Source organism: Phalangium opilio, unplaced genomic scaffold (genome assembly GCF_054372755.1).
Source record: "Phalangium opilio isolate 3A_F unplaced genomic scaffold, DU_Popi_V2 ptg000113l_1, whole genome shotgun sequence".
Lineage (NCBI taxonomy): Eukaryota > Metazoa > Arthropoda > Arachnida > Opiliones > Phalangiidae > Phalangium > Phalangium opilio.
In genome coordinates, this window is record NW_028324209.1 from 7298384 (window position 1) to 7317041 (window position 18658).

The window sequence follows — 18658 nt, forward strand, 5'->3', positions numbered from 1 at the left end:
CAACACTGAATCAGTTTTTTTGTCGTCCGTGAGGTTCAATGTTGACAGGATGAACAGTCGTGGATTGTTTCGTTAATGTTCATGTTGCGGTCTGCTGTTTTAATATTGAATTGAAAATCAATTTAATTTCATTGCTTATATTTAAAAAGTGGTTTGATATCAGCGTAATTGACCTTCACTATCAAGGTAAGGAATTCTGTATTGCACTTGCACTTCATATTGTTTTTAACAACGATTAAGTAGTTAGGCCTAGGCTTAGGTTGAGCGGGAAATATTTTTTGATCCGCGAAGGTATAGTAATGTACTTTTAATTGAATTAAGTTTGAAAATAATTTTTTACCCATTGTAAATTATAAAATAATATTAATGAACTTAAGTTTTTAAATTAAGTAAGTTTCATTCTCGAACCTTACAATGGTACTCGCGTAGCTCAAGCTCATACATCCTCATTGACATAGTCATAGTTTATTCAGGTTTTGACCTTTATACGGGTTCAGTGGTTCTTACCAAAAGCGTATAGAAACCATGTATACGCTTTTGTTCTTACTGGAACTGGAAACGTTTTATCAGAATCATGGATAAAAAATAACCATGATTCATCTGTATTCTGTTTAAAATTTAGTTTTGGTTTTAAGAAAACAATGGAGGACGAGGACAGTTCAAAGTTTCCAGTGTCACAGTTAAATGGTTTGTAATTTTTTGTTTACATAGCACTATTTTGTTTTGTAATGCTAATTTGAAGGAAAATCTACCATCTATCACAAAATAGACGCCAGCGACTTACCGGATAGTGATGGAAAACCATGTTGGTTAAAATCGCATTTTTCAAAAATCATAAACCAACTAGAGATTGATAAGCGCACTATTTGCAAATTGAAAGCTAAGCTCAAGAAACATCAAAATGTTCCGAAAAGAGTCGATAGATGTAGTTTGAAGTTTCAGGATTATCTTAGTCAGCATATTGTAGAATGCACTAACTTGTTAGAGTCTCTTAAAACTGATAGTGACCAGCACTGTTCAATTAGTAAAGTGGACTTATCCGAAATTTCCTTTGACCAATCGAGTAAAACGTTTGATGCCACAATTAATGGCTCAGTTTTGGACGATTCTGTTGATATATTTAACATGGTTGATGAGAACAAGGCGAAATCTGATGAAGGAAGTGATTGTGACATTAAAAGTAGTCGTATTCGCACCAAGAAGAATAAGGCCTTAATTGATAGCGAAAGTGAGGAAAATGTAGATAAGACTCTGGATATGAATGAAGAGAACCATGCCACTAAGGAAAAGTCAGAAAAGAGTCTCACTCGCACTGGCAAGAGTAAGGCCTTAATTGACAGTGAAAGTGAGGAAACCATGGAAAAGACTCTGGATATGAATGAAGATAGCAATATCACTAAGGAAAAATCTGAAAAGAATCTTACTCGCACTGGCAAGAGTAAGGCCTTAATTGACAGTGAAAGTGAGGAAACCATGGAAAAGACTCTGGATATGAATGAAGATAGCAATATCACTAAGGAAAAATCTGAAAAGAATCTTACTCGCACTGGCAAGAGTAAGGCCTTAATTGATAGCGAAAGTGAGGAAACTATGGAAAAGACTCTGGATCTGAATGAAGATAGCAATATCACTAAGGAAAAATCCGGAAAGAGTCTTACTTGCACCAGCAAGAGTGAAAGTGATCAAAATATGGATAAGTCTCCGGATCTGAATGATGATAACCACACCACCACTAAGGAAAAATCTGGAGATAGTAAGGCCATAATTGACAGCGAAGTTGACGAAGAAATGGATAAGACTGTGGATTTGATGGAAGATAACCATACCATTAAGGAAAAATCTGCAAAGAGTCTTAAACGCGCCATCAAAAGTAAGGCCATAATCGACAGTGAGAGTGACGAAGATATAGATAAGACTGTGGATTTGAATAAGACTGTGGATTTGAATAAGACTGTAGATTTGAATGAAGATGACCATACCGTTAAGGAAAAATCTGGACAAGATATCACTGAGAACAAAGAATCTGCTGAAAATAAGAGTGTAGATTCTGGTAATCTTAATGCTGAAGGTGATGGAAATATCAGCGAAAATATATTTCAATCTCCAGCAAGTGGTAACGCCATCATTGATAGTGATAGTAGCGACAGTAAGTCCGAAGATGGCGACAAGACTAAGGACAGTAGTAATACTAAAGACAAAACAGCTAGTGATGATGAAATGAAGATTAACTTAGAAAAGGTGAAACAAAACAGACGAGAAAGACTCTCGTCAACATACAGAAAGAAACATGGAAGCCCAAATTCGAAGAAAAGTGACGAAAGTTCTCCTGTCAAATCTGTCGCTTCACCGGTTGCTTTAAATGAAATCAAATCAGTTGACAACACTCCAGTAAAAAGCGCGAAAATTACTGATAGTGATGCTGAAGATCGTGTCAAAACTTCCTCTAGCTTGGTTAAAATTCCTCATGTTACACCAGATCAAACGGGATACCTAACTGGAAATTCTTCTGATACCTTAACGAAACTTTTTCTTTCATCATCTTCTGATGAGGAAGATAAGGAATCAAAAAATGCAGAGAGTAACGGTGCTCTGAAATCAAAAATTACCGAGTGTGTCACTTCATTATCTACTGATATTTTGAGTGGTTATGAAGAAATAAAAAAATGTTCAGTTGTTGTTCCAAAAGTTAATGTTGGCAAATTATTCTTATCGGATTCTGATGAAAACCATACTGAGGTTGTTGAATCGACTGATTTGGAGTCACCCAAAAAATTATCCCAAAACAAGCCCATTTCTAAAAAGAAAAACAATGACGCGAGGTTTTCGAAACAAAAAGATTCGTCATTGTCACCAATTTCACCAATTGTAACTGGTGATAAAGATAATGAAGACAAGACTGGATCCGCGAATAGCATTCCCGACATCTTAGAATCGACAAAAATAATCTCTCCCGATGATAAAGAAAACGCGTCAGCCGCGGAAGGAAGTGACAAAAAATTGGATAAAAACGAAGCTGCCAAAGAAGAACTCTTGAAAGGACTATTGTCATCCGATGACAGTGATAGTTCATCAAAGAAACCAAAAAGAAAGACACGCCAAACTCGAAGTAAAGTCGCTCAATCGAGTGACGAGGACATTGATCTTATAATTGAGAAACATCGTAAGAAGAATGTTAAACCAAAGAGTAACGCGTCGGGTGTATCTGACCAATCGGACAAGGCAGTTCGGGTTAAAAAAGAAGTAGTAAAGGAGGAACGTAAAGAATTGGATTTCGAAAAACTAATGCAAACTGATAGGAAAATAAAGAGTCAGGCTGAAGTTGTTTTAAAGAAATTACCAGAAAACCTAATAAATAAGTACTTGAATGGTGAAATCAAGTCTGTCAGTAAGGCCATACTACACGGAATAGACTCTGATGATGACGATAATTTACTGGATAGAAAAATAGCTCGATTGGCTGAGCTTCCGAGTCCAAATGCGCGTAAAAATACCCCCAATAAACGTAGTTCAGGTTAGTGAAACGCGCGACCGTACAATACGCCCTGTTATTTTACATTCAAAATGCTTTGCAGATAAAGTATTACGTAAAAGGACTCAAGCTTCACCCAAATCTAAGAAGAAATTAATATCTTCCGAATCTGGGTCAGAGAGTGACAATGATGATGTTAAATCTGATGTCTGTTCGGAAACAAATTCCAAGTTCAAAGTAGGAAAAATAATAATTTGTAATCAAAGAATTCGTTTTTGTAATGTTTTTTTTTCTTTCTTTCTCTAGTTGCTGGATAGTGCCGAAGACAAAGAAAACCGTAATTCAAAAGCTCTGAAAGACCTATTGAATGATGATTCTGATAGCAATTCTAATGGTAACGATCAAGCTTAATTTTTTTAATGACCAATCGCGTAATCTTTTTGTTTTTGAAGATTCAATGTCATCATTGGATTCTGGGAAAGTCAAAGAAAAGAAACCCACCAAGACGAAAAATGTCAAAAGAAAAGCTTCTTCCGGAAGCGAACAATACAAAAGTGGCAATGTTAACTCTGAAAGCTCCGATGATTTTGTGGTCAAGAAAAAAAGGCCTAAATATGACAAATTCCTGGGGTTGTCAGTTGATGAATCATCTAATGCCAGCAAAAGAAGCACTAGATCCAGTAGTAACAAAGAAAAAGTCGCCAGCAGAAAATTGTAAGTATACGCTTCAATGTCTTGTCTTTGCCTTGACTTTCTTTAATATATTATTATATTTTGATTTTAGACGAAAAAGGAGAGTTGTTTTGAATTCTGATTCGTCGGGATCAGAGTCAACCTCTTTGTCATCTCTCGATTCTGAAAAAGAAAAAGCCAAAAAGGCACCAGCGAAAAAAAGAAGAAGGATTAAGAAGATTTCAAATTCATCCGATAGTGACGATGATGTAAAGGAAGTAAGAACCCCTTTCATTTCATATTACCTCCTTACTTATAAATACTTAATTGATAATCACGTATGTAATTAAGGTGAATGCCGAAGGAAACACACCCGGAACTCCCGGAGGTAAAGGTAGAAAGAACATCAAAAAGGTGATTGGTGAAGAAAATTTGGATAAAGCGACGAAACGAGCCGCTATGGCTGAAAAAGAACGAAGAAAGAGAGTTCAAGATCGGCAGAAATATGTAAGTGTACATCTATGTTACTAGGACTTATTAGAATTGTTCAATTTTGTTTTGTTTTTTTTATTGTAGTACAATACCATAACAGAAGGAACAGTTGAAAACGGTGATTTAGTCACCAGAAAACTAGTTCTAGAAGTTCATAAAGAGAGTAAACAAGAACTTGTTGAAATTCCTCAGGATCTTGTTGAGAAATTGAAACCCCATCAAGTTAATGGTAAGTTAACCTTCATTTTCATATTGATGTGAAAAACATTGCGCGAGAGTGTGTGATTTTAACTACTAAGTACTTTCCAAAAAGGTGTTAAGTTTATGTGGGAATGCGTTATTGAGTCACTTGAACAGTTAAAGGATGACAAGGGATCGGGATGTGTTTTGGCCCATTGTATGGGTCTAGGAAAAACTTTACAAGTCATTGCCTTCCTCGCAACCCTTTTGACAAATTCGAACATCAATAAGAAAATTAAGAAAGCCTTGATTGTTTGTCCTTACAACACCATTTTGAACTGGGCTCACGAGTTCAAATACTGGTTGAAACACACTGATCTAAAAATAAATGTAAGTGTGATAGATCATACTTGGAAAAATGAAAAGGTATAACTGAACAATTTTTTTTTTTTTTCTTTGAAGGTGTTTCAAATGGCGTCTGTTAAAACTCACTGGGACAGAGCCGATTTATTAGAGAGATGGTATAAGAAGGGTGGTGCCATGATTCTTAGTTACGATGCTTTTCGAAACTTGACTGGCAAGTCAAGAAGCAGAATACCGAAAAAAGTTAAAGAGATTTATTTACAGTGTCTTGTAGATCCCGGTATGTTATTAGTTTTCTATTCTTATCATAGCTTAATCCCGATGACACGTTTAAATTATTTTTTTCTTAACTTTACAGGAGCCGACATTGTTGTCTGCGATGAAGGACACATTTTGAAGAATTCGTCTTCAGCCATTGCCAAAGCTATGGACTTGATAAGAACTGGTAGGCGAATTGTTTTGACGGGAACGCCTTTACAGAACAATTTGAAAGAATGTGAGTTTATTGTTCAAAGAACCACGAATTGCATCTTCATTTACTAATCACCCACTCGTTTCAGATCACACTATGGTTCATTTTGTCAAACCCCATTTAATTGGAACGGAGAAGGAATTTCGAAATAGATTTGTTAATCCAATTAACAATGGACAGTGCGCGGATTCAACTCCGCAAGACGTTAAACTTATGAAGAAGAGAGTTCACATCCTTCACAAGTTATTAGAAGGATGCGTTCAAAGATGCGATTACAGCCACGTTGCCAAATTCCTGCCACCAAAGTGCGAATACGTTCTTAGCATCAAACTGTCGGAAAAACAAATCGCTTTGTACAAACAATACATGGAATTTTACGCCATGAACAAATCAAACGGAAGAATCGAAGCCAATGGGACTCAACTTTTCAAGGACTTTGCCATTCTAAGATTAATTTGGACTCATCCTCTTCTGATGAAGATGAACCAAAAGAAAGTTGATGAGAAGGTACGGAAACAATCATTTATTGACCATGTTCTATGGTGACCAACTTAACGACTTACGTTTCTTTATGTTCTAAAGGCGTGGAAGGCGGAATTAAATGATGAAGATTGCGATGATGAATCTTCTATGGGATCTTTCATAGATGATCGAAGTGACCCGTCCGCCTCAACCGATGATAATGTACAAATTTTGGATGATCCAAAGCCTGGTACAAGCAAGCAGAAACCAAAAAATACGTAAGAAATTAATTTTAAAATGTAAAAAACTAAAAATTGTGTTTTTGTTTTAACTCTTACCTGGCTATCCCTTATTAATTACTCTGGTTGATAATTAATGTAGATCTGGTTCCGAAGATTCGAGTGTAGAGTCAGTAAAATCATCAGGTGATGAAGTGATTTCAAAATGGACCACTAGAAGAAGAAGTGAGTTGATTTTGCTGTTCGTTACAATTGTAAGGCCGTCATATCAGTGGTGTGCGAGTCCCGTTTTTTTGGTTTCGAGCCGAGTCCAAGTATCGAAACTAATTTCTTATCGAGTATCGAGCCGAGTCTCAAAAATACTTTCGAGTATCGAGTATTTAGATTGGTCAAATTTTGGTTCTTTCGAGTAATTGTCGAGTCTCAAATATTGACTTGTCGAGTAGCAATTTTGTAAATTTCTTGAAAATAACGAAGATGTTCAATTATCTAATATCGAACTAGTTCAAAAAGATTGTTAGTGATCAATTAAACATTGAACAATTGATTTTCAAAATAAATGCTCATGAGCTAATCGTCTGCTATAGTTATAAGCCTCGGATTCGAGTATTTAAGATGTTAAAAAGCTACTCGAATCTTTCTCGAGTATCTCAATGTGTTGTTATCGAGTATCGAGTCGAGTACTTGGCTCGATACTCGAACCGAGTACTCGAACTTAACGAGTACTCGCACACCTCTGCGTCATATAGTTAAATTTCGCGATTGTTTGAGGCTTATATACTCCACGCGCTCGTAGAAAATCGTTTTTGAAAATGAAATCATCGGATGCTGTTAAATTATGGGACTATTTTATTAAATAATCTTTATAATTTTTAAAGATGGAACTGCCAAAACTAAGGAAGTTGAAGTTGAACCTGTTAAGGAAGAATTGTGGTGGCAAAAAATTGTTCCGGAAGAAGATATTAATAAGATGGAGATCAGTGGAAAGATGCTTATTTTATTTGACATCCTCAAGGAATGCTCCGCAATTGGTGATAAAGTGTAAGTTAATTAATAATTACTAATTACTCAATACTGAAAATTAATAATTATGATTATCGCAGGGAGCCCGTACCGGTCCTATAATTCCTATAAATTCCTATATTTTTGAACCTGTCCTATATTATCCTATAATTTCATGAAAGGTCCTATAATATCCTATATTTTTGACTTGGTCGAAGTTTTCGTATAGTTTAGCATCAAATTTATCAAAATTTAGCTTCTTTTTTTTTTTATCGAGATCACATTTGAATGGAGACCGAAATTGTGGAGCTCGCTTAGGATTTTTTATATATTATATTATGTTATATTTTTATTAAGTTCTTCTGAGTTTTCAAAGTAAAATCCAATTTGTTATTTTTTATTTTACTTTTTGGGATTTTTCCACATCGTTTAAGCCCAAAATTGTATTATATTAGAGCTGCATTTTTAGTCCTATATTTTCCTATAAAAACACGTGATTTTTTCTCCTATAAAATCCTATAATTCCGGGAAAAAATTCCTATTTTTCCTATAAGGAATTTAAATTTATCGAAGCGTGTCTCGTTACATTTTTTAATGAAATTGAAACTTTGTTGTTGTTGTTTTCTTTTCTTTTCTTTTCTCAGATTGATTTTCAGTCAAAGTCTGTTAACCTTGAATCTTATTGAAGAGCTCTTGTCAGCGGAAGATACCAAAATGCAACAAGATAGTATAATTGAAGAGGAAAGCATGGCATTAGTTGGTTCCCAAGAGAATCCCTCGGTTAGTAAAAACGCCACGGATGCTATAAAGTCATGGGCAGTTGGCTTGGACTATTTTCGAATGGATGGTTCAACCTCGGCAGATCTTCGAAAAAAGTGGATTGAGATTTTCAATGACAGTTCAAACGAAAGGTAATGGACTTGTATTTTTTTTTATTATATGGTGATGGGTAATAACATGTCCGACGTCGCTGTTTATGTTATCCAATATTTTGAAAAAGGTAGGTATCACTTTTAAATTTCAATTTCGAATCGGATTCGGGTAATCAATAATATTGTTCTCGGGACGGGTACCCGAAAATTTGTCGGGTGTTCGGGTATTAAAAATTATTTTCTGGTACCAGGACGGGTACCCGAATTTTTGTCGGATATTTGGGTAATCAAAAGTATTGTTTTCGGATACCTGGACGAGTACCCAAATTTTTGTCGGGTGTTCGGCTATGGGGCGGGTACCCGAATTTTTGACGGGTATTTGGGTAATCAAAAGTATTGTTTTCGGATACCTGGACGAGTACCCAAATTTCTGTCGGGTGTTCGGCTATGGGGCGGGTACCCGAATTTTTGTCGGGTATTTGGGTAATCAAAATGATTGTTTTCGGATACCTGGACGAGTACCCAAATTTTTGTCGGGTGTTCGGCTATGGGGCGGGTACCCGAATTTTTGTCGGGTATTTGGATAATCATAATGATTGTTTTCGGGTATCGGGGCGGTTACCCGAATTTTTGTCGGGTGTTCGGGCAAGAAAGAATATTGTTTTCGAGTATCAGGGCGGGGTAATTGGGGGAGTATTTTTACTACCCTAGTAGTTATTGAATAGTTTGAAAATGACCAATAGAGTAATTTCGGCAACATTGTAATAGAGGATACTATTTGCCCCTCGGGATGGGGATATCACTAAGGTAAGAGATAAAGGGTTATGATGATACCATATATGAGAAAGAAATTACTCTCTATACCGAGCAGGGCTCCCAGAGTACCTATAATACCTATAAATACCTATAATTCCGAGATGGTCCTATAAAAACCTATAATTCGTAAATTTATCCTATAATACCTATATTTTGGATATGTTGGTTAATAAACACTGCGAAAGTTCAAAAACAATCCAAAATTTTTGATTATTTTTCTCGGGAGGTGACGTTTTAAACGCCGTTTTAGGGAGGTCACGTTTGACCAGACACAAAAATCGAGGAGCTCGCTTCGCTCGCTCCGCAATGTTTTAGGTTAAATATTCAAAAAGGCGATTTAAACGCAATTGTTTAATTGGACCTAAACATGTCAGGGAAAATCGTAATAAAAGTTCTAGTCTACTCTTGAATATAATATACTTCCTGTAAAACTCCAATAATTCGTAATTTTAAACTATAAAATTTACATAACATATGTTTGAAGCTATAAATTGATCATTTTTGGACCTAGAAATATCCTATAATTTTGGCCTTTCAGACCTATAATACCTATATATACATTAATAATTTTGAACATATAAAACACCTATAAATTTATAATTTTTAACCTATAAAAAACCTATAAATTTATAATTTTTAACCTATAAAAAACCTATAAATTTACAATTTTGAACCTATAATACCTATATTTTTTTGTGGTTATTGGCTGGGAGCCCTGACCGAGATACACGCAAACCCCTAGCAATAACGCATCCGACGTCGGTGTTGTTCTGTTCAATATTATCGCTGTTTTCATGATATATCGGTTCGTGTTTAAGCTATAAATATTTTGAAAAAAGTCAGTAGGTACCCTTTCAAATTACATATATCGGTATCATCAAAAAATTTGTTGAGATTTTTAAATACGCAATGAATCCGTCAGCATGTGGGAAGTTTATTTCAGTGAAGCAAAATTTACAAATAAAATTACGCTCTTAATATTGGTAACTCTACAGTATCTGACGCTCGTTCCTTTGCATCTTCTACGCTATATGTTAGATAGGACAGTGTACGGCATTATAATGCTGCAATAATACATCTATTTTGGTCTAAAATATATATTTACCCGTTTTTGACTTGAAGATAGACCTTTTTTCTCCCTGAAAATTGAAATGCAATGTTTAAACTTTAAAGCAACCTAAATTTGAATTTCACTGAAGTTGACGTTACTTTGAAATGAGTTTGAAATTTCTGAGAATATTACACCCATGATAAGCGCGGCCGTAAAACCAATACTAGTATACCACATGTAAGAAATTTTATATAGAGACATAACTAGGCTGAAACAGAAAGCAAAATAAAGTTTCTTTAGTATAAAGGACTGAATTTAAATAGATTTTAGACCTTTGATTATCTTCAACAGCTATTGTTATATTCACGTTAGGACTAGTGATTAAGTATTCGGAATCGCAGTCGTCTCTCGAGTGTATCAATGTTGCTTCTTTAGATTTTTTTGCATATATCTCGTGACCAATAATTAGCCAAGACACAAGTAGCATTGAAGTTATCATGCCAAAAAAACACGCCTAAAACACAACACGTGTTAATTGAGATACCCTGCTGCTTCATTTTTGTTTTGTTTAATACCTTTTTCGTGAGTTTTTTATAAAACAATACTAAGATCGCGATTCCACTAAGTGGTCCACGAAGGACTCCTCCTATAATGGAAAACGCTTTAACAACGTTTCCCATTAAGGGCATTAGTAGACTGGCAAATGTTGCCAATGCACCAAACGCGAAGCCTATTGCGTAAAAAAATGGCCCAATTTTCAATTGCCCAAGTATTCTTTATAACAAATTGCGTTACTTAATCCCATGCATATCTTGACCGAAACACTATCGCTTCGCGTAAAATTCGGAAACATTGGTTTTATGAAATCTTCTAAAGCCAGCGCGGCAAACGCGTTTATGTACGAAGAAAAAGTGCTCAGTGAAGCGCTTATGATTCCCGAAATGGCCACGCCTTTCAGAATAGGGTAATCGAAGAACAAGTTCCCAATTGCGTAAACAAACATCTGAAAATTTATTATTTATTCAATCATTGGTGGACTATGAGCCGGGCCAAAACTTACCTGGTCAATTCTGGAAACCCCCGTGTATTTGGTAAAAGTCACTGGGTCGCATTGACCGTATAATATGTAAAGAATTGCCCCAATTAAAACGATCGCGATAGAATTCAGAGAAATGAAAAAGGCAGCCAAAATCACTGAACTTTATGTTGAAAATGATAACGCAAAATTTTATTAGAGAGTATTGATTAGGTCCTGAAGGCTTTATATCTTACAATCTAGCAGCTACGTTAGATTTCACAGCCAAAACTCTTTGCATTGTAGCTTGATTTATAAGAAAGCAGTCTGCTGAAAACACTAGACCATGGGCGATCATGGCCCATATTGAGCATCGAATACCTTCTCCTTCAGACAAACTAAATAAATCGTTAGACTTAACATCTTGGTTAAGTATTTTTACACGTACGATATAGCAGTAAGGAATCCATTTTCCATGGAATTTTTCCAAACATCCCCCATACTTCCAATTTTTATAGTTCCCTGTATAATAACCATACTAGTTGCGACCATAATGAGAACCAATTGAATCGCGTCAGTCCATACAACTGTCCGAAAACCTCCCTAATGTTTTCGTCATTAAAAACTTTCGTGGAACTGGTCACTTTAAAAATTCTAATATTGGACTTACCACAGAACTATAACAGGTACATATAAACCCCAAGACGAATGTAATTATTTGAGTGTTAAATGGTGTAAGGGTTGTTAAAGAAATGACTGGTAGATATAACACCAAGGCCATTGTACATAACTATCGACAAAAGTTGCGTGATATTGAAACCAAAATAAAAGTGTTTCGTCAAACCTACTTTATTGAGAATAAATATGAGAGAAAAAATTCGGCGAATGCAACCATCGAAACGTTCTTCGAGTAACTGCAATAATAATTATTGGAGAATTTTGTACCGCAACATTGTGGGATTGAATCCACCAACACCATTACCTGAAATACGCTTATACTGCGAAATTTCCTATAAAGTGGTACCACAAATAAAGCAACGATGATCATACCAAACGTTACGCTTATAAATACTACGCCGTATTGAACTCCATACGTATAAAAATCAGCCGTTAATGCCGTTAATGAAATTGGTGATATAATAGTAGCGGAGATTGAAAGTGCAACCGGTAGAACGGATAAAGACCTAGTAGCTAATAGAAACTCTGATAATTTACCACCTCCGTGAACATCCTGGGACTTTGTTGTATTCTTTCGTTTGAAGTATAGAGAAATTGCAACGCACAGTGCTAAAACGAACGTGATGAAAGCATAGTCTGGCCACTTAAGATTTGTTTTTGGACTTAACGAAACAGACATTTGTAATTTTTGTACGTGGTATATCGTCGCGTAGAATTAAGTAAATGTTGAGGTGTTTCCTTACTTCGTATATTTATCGTATGTTTATAACATATGTATGTTAATAAGGTGAAGGGCACAAAAATAGAATTCGCGTCAAGGATCGTTAATATGAAACACATGTTGGTAGTAAGAATATTCTCTATTTTAGTTGGTGAAAAAAACCTTTAGCTAATTAACCTTGAACTGGATTTATCACACAAAATTTAGCTAATTCAAATAAATTTTCATGAATTTATATTTTGTAGAGCAAGACTATTTCTCATCTCTACAAAAGCGGGTTCTCTCGGAACAAATCTTATTGGAGCCAATCGTGTCATTATCATGGATGCTTCGTGGAATCCAACTCACGATGTTCAGGCTATTTTTCGTGTTTATCGATTTGGCCAAGTAAAACCCGTATATATCTACAGATTTCTAGCACAGGTAAGGGTTTTTGTTATGGATGTACGGGACCTTTTTGTAGAGTTGGAGGGCGAGCACCTGTAGGGACGTCAGCCACTAACAAAGGCAAAGACTGTTCACTGATATTATCATATCAGCGCCCATAAAAATGCGTCTTGTAAATCAAGTGCATTTCACATACTTTATACGTTTGTTTTAATTTAAGGGTACCATGGAGGAAAAAATTTATGACAGACAAGTTACGAAACAGTCATTATCATGCAGAGTTGTCGACGAACAGCAAATAGAACGTCATTTTAACGCTGCCGATTTAGCCGAACTATATTCCTTCACACCAGATAGTACGACAAAACGACCAACGCCACTTTTACCAAAGGTATATTATTCTTGCTGAAGGTTAACCTTACTTACTTATTCGCAGTTACTTAATACGTGACTTTTAACAAACTATAGGATAGGTTACTGGCGGACATGCTTATCCGACATAAAAACTGGATTGTCAGCTACCACGAGCACGACTCCCTTCTGCAGAATCTTGCCGGAGAAGATTTGACCGAAGAAGAAAGGAAAGCTGCTTGGACTGAATATGAAAATGAAAGAGAAGGCATCAATCAAATCACAAATGAATGTAAGATCACACAGCATGATATATTTATTTATAGTTTTCATCTTTAAAATATTAATTCTGTTTTCAGATGGAGCCGCTTACAAAGTCCATCCACCTCAGGATCTTTACAACAGTATAAAAATCAAGGTACGAAGTAATTGTAGATGTTGTTTTTTAATTGTACTCAAATTACGCAATATTCTTGTACTTTCTATAGTATCCCAAGCTATTGGAAAGTAATATAATCCAAATTTTGTGTAACTACTTGACTACCGCTACGTCGAGAAGAACGGAATTGTATAAGAGGAATAATATCGTGAGTATTGATTGTTATTGAGTAATTGTTTATTAACGACGCGTGCCTTAAATGTTTTTCGTTTCATAGTTTCTACAACAGGGTGTACAATATCCCAAGGAACTAATGGAAGAAGTTCAGGTCTTGAATACTCATATTAATGAACTTGGTAATTATATCAGGATGTTAAGAGAGAGAGTAAGTATCATTGGTTATATTATGAAGGTGAATCTGTTAAGGCTCTTTCAGACGATCCAACTTTTTGACTCAGCTCGATGGGTCAAAAAGTTGTATAAACTTGTCCAACTTTTGAAGGGAAAAGTGTAGTAAATCCTTCCTATTCACACGACTAAACTTTTACCGCCAAATGGAACTTTTTAAGCGCCACCTACCTTGGCACTTACAAAATAACCCGCGAAAAAGGCTTTTTTGTAATTCATTTTGATTGGCTGGAGAAATGAACTTAAAAAGTTGAATCAGCAAAAATTGGATCATTGATCCAATTTTTCCTAGCCAACTTTTTTGGTGACTCAACTCATCCAGCGTCTATTCACACGATCCAACTAGTTGATTCAACTCGAGTTGACCCATCAAGCTGAGTCATAAAAGTTGGATCGTCTGAAAGAGCCTTTAGTATTTTGCTACAATTCATGTTTCTTCGTCAATTGCATTGTTCTTTTTAGGAGAATAGTCAATTCATGAAACAAAGAATGGAGCAAGAGATTCTGAACCAACAGCGAGCCCAACAGCAGAGAGCTTGGCAGATGAAAATGGGCGATATGCAATCAAATCTCCGCGCGGCATTCCAACAGAAATTCCAACAAGGGCAATTTCAGCAAAGATTTGCCCAAGCCCAACAGCAGCAGCAACGATTTGCCAACGCGCAGCAACAGCAGCAACGATTTGCTCAAGCGCAACAGTTTTTTGCTAGACCCCAGGCGAGTACATCAGCGCAGTTTTCGCAATCGCGCAATAATAACACGTATATCAAGAAAAAAATGGCCGCCACCAAACAAAACTTGGAAACTCAAAATAACGCCAATAGCTTAAATAATGTGACGAAACTTTTGAACGATTTAAAGGCGAGAAACGTCAACATTAATGTCGCTAGTTCTTCAGCATCTTCTGATAATAGTCAGACATCGTACAGGGTTTCCTATAGTAGTCCTAAGAAACCACCAACGGAGAAAAGGACAACGAGGGCAAACAAGGGACCTATTATTACCGAAGTTGAAGATGACGATGATCAACCCGTACCCATCGCGTTAACGAGAAACGTTAACGCTCCCGTTATAACCGAAATTGATTAATTTTCTCTTTTTTTCCAAGTTACAAACGGGAATTCCTAAGTTTATATCATTCAGGAAATGTTTAAAAGTGAAATATTATGTCAAGCATTATTTAATATTGTATTAAAATAAATCTATAGTTTTGTGTTGTGGGTTTTTTATAACCTCTTTTAATTAAACGTTTCATTTATAATTGCGGTTTTGTGATTATTCCTTGGCGTTGTAGATCGAGCCGGCGAGCGCGATGTTAATGTTGAATTTACGCGCCATATATTTTATCCAACAGATGGTGTTGACGCCCCATTTAGTTTTAGTAGCCAGGCCAGGATTTCTAAGGAACTTGGTGAAACACAGGTGGCGCAACTTGCATTATGATTTTCAAACAAATCGAATGCTTTTTAGCAGACTACTAGTAGAGGGAATCGCGTCATATCCGAGAGATCATCAGAGTGGTCGCATGCGGAAAACAACGGGTGAAAGCGAAGCGGACGGTACACGCTTCCCCCTACACTTTCCCCTACCGTCCGGGTCTTGGTAGTTTTCTGGGGAGAAGAACGGTCTTTACCCCATTTTCTTGTACGCCGACGAGAGGCCCGAACCTCTGGCAACTTCTTTCCCGATAGAGAGGGGAGATTGTCGTTTGCAAACAATATAGAGGGGGTGAATATTGAGGCCCAGCCAGCCAACCTTCTAAGTAAACGGAGTGGGCTTCGCTATTGACACGGTCGTAACGAGGAAAAGTGACGTTAAATTTACTGACATAATTTTAAGATTCCATCGAAATTAACCCGAAAGATCTCGTCTTTAAATCGTTCTCAAATATCGGTCCAGTGTTTCAACGCCTGAAAAAAAAACATACTTGAAAATGAAAAGACGGCCGAATTATTACGATTCTTCGACCGAAGCCAAGGCCTAAAGCAGAAGTAGAACTCGCCGCGGATCTAAGCCGCCTACTCGTTCTCCGACTCCGAGGCCCTCAAAACGCAGCTGTTTTATCGGCCAAATTTCAACGTACGCTTTCATTAATTTGATATGGGTGAGTACTATTATATTTTTAAAATTAAACCGCAAATACACGCGCTGTAGACGAAATAAATATAAAAATTATTGTTGGCAATATAAGGCATTTTGCTTGAGGCCAACAGGTTTTTTCTTGTCCAGTCCCAAAGCGCTTTTCTGAAACCGCGGATTTTTGGCGGGATATGTAGGCATAGTTTCCCGCACTTACAAGTTAATATAGGCTTTTAGAAATGGATTAGTCTATAAACGTAGATTACCCAGTCTTATAATAACCGCCTGTGGAAACGCAATGAAAGAATATTAAAAAAAAAAGCTCAGCCTGGGCGTTACCTAAAGTTCGGGACCGGAAAATTAAGCGACATTGGGAAGGAATAGGCATAGCCTTTTTCCTGAAAAAAAATTGAGGTTTATTTACCCATGGATTTCCGCGTAAAAGAAATTTCTAGTAGACCAGTTTTTGTTTTCTTCTTTTAGAGAATTAGGCAATTTTACGAGACTTGAAATGCGAGAGCTCATTTATTATTTAATAATAAGGTGTCGTTGACATTTTCAAAAGATATGTCGCTAAAAACACCCAGTTATAAGACAGTACGTAAATGTGACCTCTTTACCTTCACGTGGAGGTTTTAACATTTACCATGTCCAAAAACCGTAGGAGTTGGTTAACCTTGGTAAAAGAAATTACTAGGAATATGCAAAAGACTTTAAAAAAACACCCTATTTTTGAGTGACACGTTCTGGTTTAATTAATTTTATGGGTTTTCTCGCTCGAGGGCAAGAAAAGCCAGAAATAATTTATATACCACGGAGTTTTATTTTATTTTTTGATTATAAAACACAAGCATTCGAAAAGCTTGGACATAGTATAATTATTTGAGGGCATCAAAACTTTTGACCAAAACGAAACGAGTCTCAAAAATTGACCTTGAAAAAATAAAAATAATAAAAAAAGAACCCTATAACCCCACTAGAACGGGGGGGGGGGTAGTTTGGGGGGGGGGGTCAGTTCTGAAAAAAAAAAACCACATCTTTGAAGGTTATTTCTCCCAGTTTTTGCGGCTTTTAATGTTTTTCAACTAAAAAAAAAGCGGGTGGTAAAGTCGCCCAGGATCGGTACAAATTTGTCTTACATGATAAGGATACTTTTAATAGCAAAATATAAAATATAAATTGCAATTTGTGCATTTGTAAATTGCGTTATAATGGAATTTTTGATTATGGCCACTTTTCACGAAAGGGGCTAGAGAAAATTCCTCCCCCCTCACAGTAAAAGTTTTGTCAGGCCTTCTGTAAGTAAAGTTGGTCAAGTACTGATTCAAACTGAACTGCTAGCCTTTCTCTGTACAATCTCTTGACTCAGCAACGGCCTGGCAACACTGGGGGACCGGCAAAAACCCCCTTTAGTGGAAAATATGTATAGTAGGGACGGCAGGGCCTTAAATATTCAACAAAACCGCATGAGGCGAAGAGAAATATTATTTTATTTAAATATTTAATTCTTATTCAAAATTTTATAAGGCAATTATTAAATTTTAGACTTTTTTTTCTAAATTATGACGTGACATCAACCGTAAACCAAAAAGTCTTATCTTTAGCGAGTAATAGCCATTGTAACCAGAAGTTGATTACTTCGAAGTTATTTTTAAAAACAAAAAACATTATTAAAATCAATAGAGGTTGCAATTAAGTTCGTGCAATTCAACCCTGCAATAAAAGCCAGATATTTCAGGGCGCGTCTATATTTGTAGGGCCTTTAATAACCTCAAGTTAATATACATCCGGTAAGGTGCTTTAATTTGGCCGTTATTTGTTTGAGAACAAATGGATTAATTTTACAAATTTCGTTTCTTATTTGAATTTATCACAGCCTCTTCATTTTTAGATAAAGGCTTTTATTTTATTTTTTTTGATATATGGCCTTAAAAGTTGCTTTTCAAGATTTATTATCAACGCTGATATTGTATTATGTAAATATAATTACTTATAACACAGTAGCTGTACATATATATATATATATATATATTAAACCAGTTTGAAATTCGGCGCCTAGCTAAGCTCGTTGAGAATCAATTGCGAATTTCCTTGTTTGTTTTAATGTACAGCTACTTTTGATTAAATTAAATGTATTATATTGGACTATATTGTACCTAAATTATAAAATAACTCTATAATAATAGTGTATATATAGTTTGCTTCTATATATACGTATACCTTACAATCTGCAGGCGTTTAATTCCCACACTATTCTTAATTATCCTTGCTTTTAAATTTTATAACGCCGTATAACGTTACCTTGACTTTACTAATGATGCTAAACGCTGTCATAGCGTTACTATCAGAAAGATAGACAAATTAAGCTGTATATAGTGTGCAGGCAAGTGTTGCCAGGCACTGCCAGTAATTTTTTTGACGGCAATTCAACCGCTAACTACAACTTGTATTAATTATAATAATTATAATAATTATTTATACAAGTCTGCTATGCTACAACAGATTGAAAAGCGTTGGTTCTGTTCGATTCAGTTCCAAACCTGCAGGAGA

General features: G+C 35.9%; 2 protein-coding genes and 1 long non-coding RNA gene across 6 annotated transcripts in view; 2 read left to right on the forward strand and 1 right to left on the reverse strand.

The window, feature by feature from the left end:
- Window positions 1–17: 17 nt before the first annotated feature.
- XNP (ATRX chromatin remodeler XNP) lies at window positions 18–15290 on the forward strand. Of its 2 annotated transcripts, none has more exons than XM_089852823.1 (24): window positions 18–186; window positions 623–687; window positions 770–3511; window positions 3573–3706; window positions 3776–3863; window positions 3922–4183; window positions 4254–4419; window positions 4493–4648; window positions 4718–4862; window positions 4947–5203; window positions 5276–5456; window positions 5535–5672; window positions 5737–6155; window positions 6231–6388; window positions 6492–6574; window positions 7228–7390; window positions 7996–8262; window positions 12750–12927; window positions 13112–13282; window positions 13360–13534; window positions 13602–13660; window positions 13731–13829; window positions 13899–14006; window positions 14492–15290. In XM_089852823.1, the coding sequence occupies exons 2-24, from the start codon at window positions 642–644 to the stop codon at window positions 15116–15118; spliced, it is 6822 nt and encodes a 2273-aa protein (XP_089708949.1). In that variant the 5' UTR covers window positions 18–186; window positions 623–641; the 3' UTR covers window positions 15119–15290. The 2 variants fall into 2 exon arrangements, with proteins under 2 accessions (XP_089708949.1, XP_089708950.1); XM_089852824.1 differs by having other exon boundaries at window positions 636–687.
- LOC149623649 (uncharacterized) lies at window positions 9954–10414 on the reverse strand. Its single transcript, XR_016374812.1, has 2 exons — window positions 10145–10414; window positions 9954–10066 (listed from the first exon to the last, which is right to left on the reverse strand). It is a non-coding gene; the product is annotated as an uncharacterized LOC149623649 (long non-coding RNA).
- Window positions 15291–15535: 245 nt separating the features above from the next.
- Window positions 15536–18658, forward strand: part of LOC149623650 (fat-like cadherin-related tumor suppressor homolog) — a 107618-nt gene continuing 104495 nt past the window's right edge. For 2 of the 3 annotated variants that reach the window (XM_089852820.1, XM_089852819.1), the window contains exon 1: window positions 15539–16133. The gene's annotated coding sequence lies outside the window, so the exon portion shown is untranslated. Of the gene's footprint in view, window positions 16134–18658 lie in introns of all 3 variants that reach the window. The other variant, XM_089852822.1, reaches the window with a different exon arrangement.

Coding starts and splice junctions, on each gene's coding strand:
- XNP (XM_089852823.1), top strand. CDS start 642: ATGGAGGACGAGGACAGTTCAAAGTTTCCAGTGTCACAGTTAAATG. Junction 688..769: donor TCCAGTGTCACAGTTAAATG/GTTTGTAATTTT, acceptor ATCACAAAATAG/ACGCCAGCGACTTACCGGAT. Junction 6,575..7,227: donor ATGGACCACTAGAAGAAGAA/GTGAGTTGATTT, acceptor TAATTTTTAAAG/ATGGAACTGCCAAAACTAAG.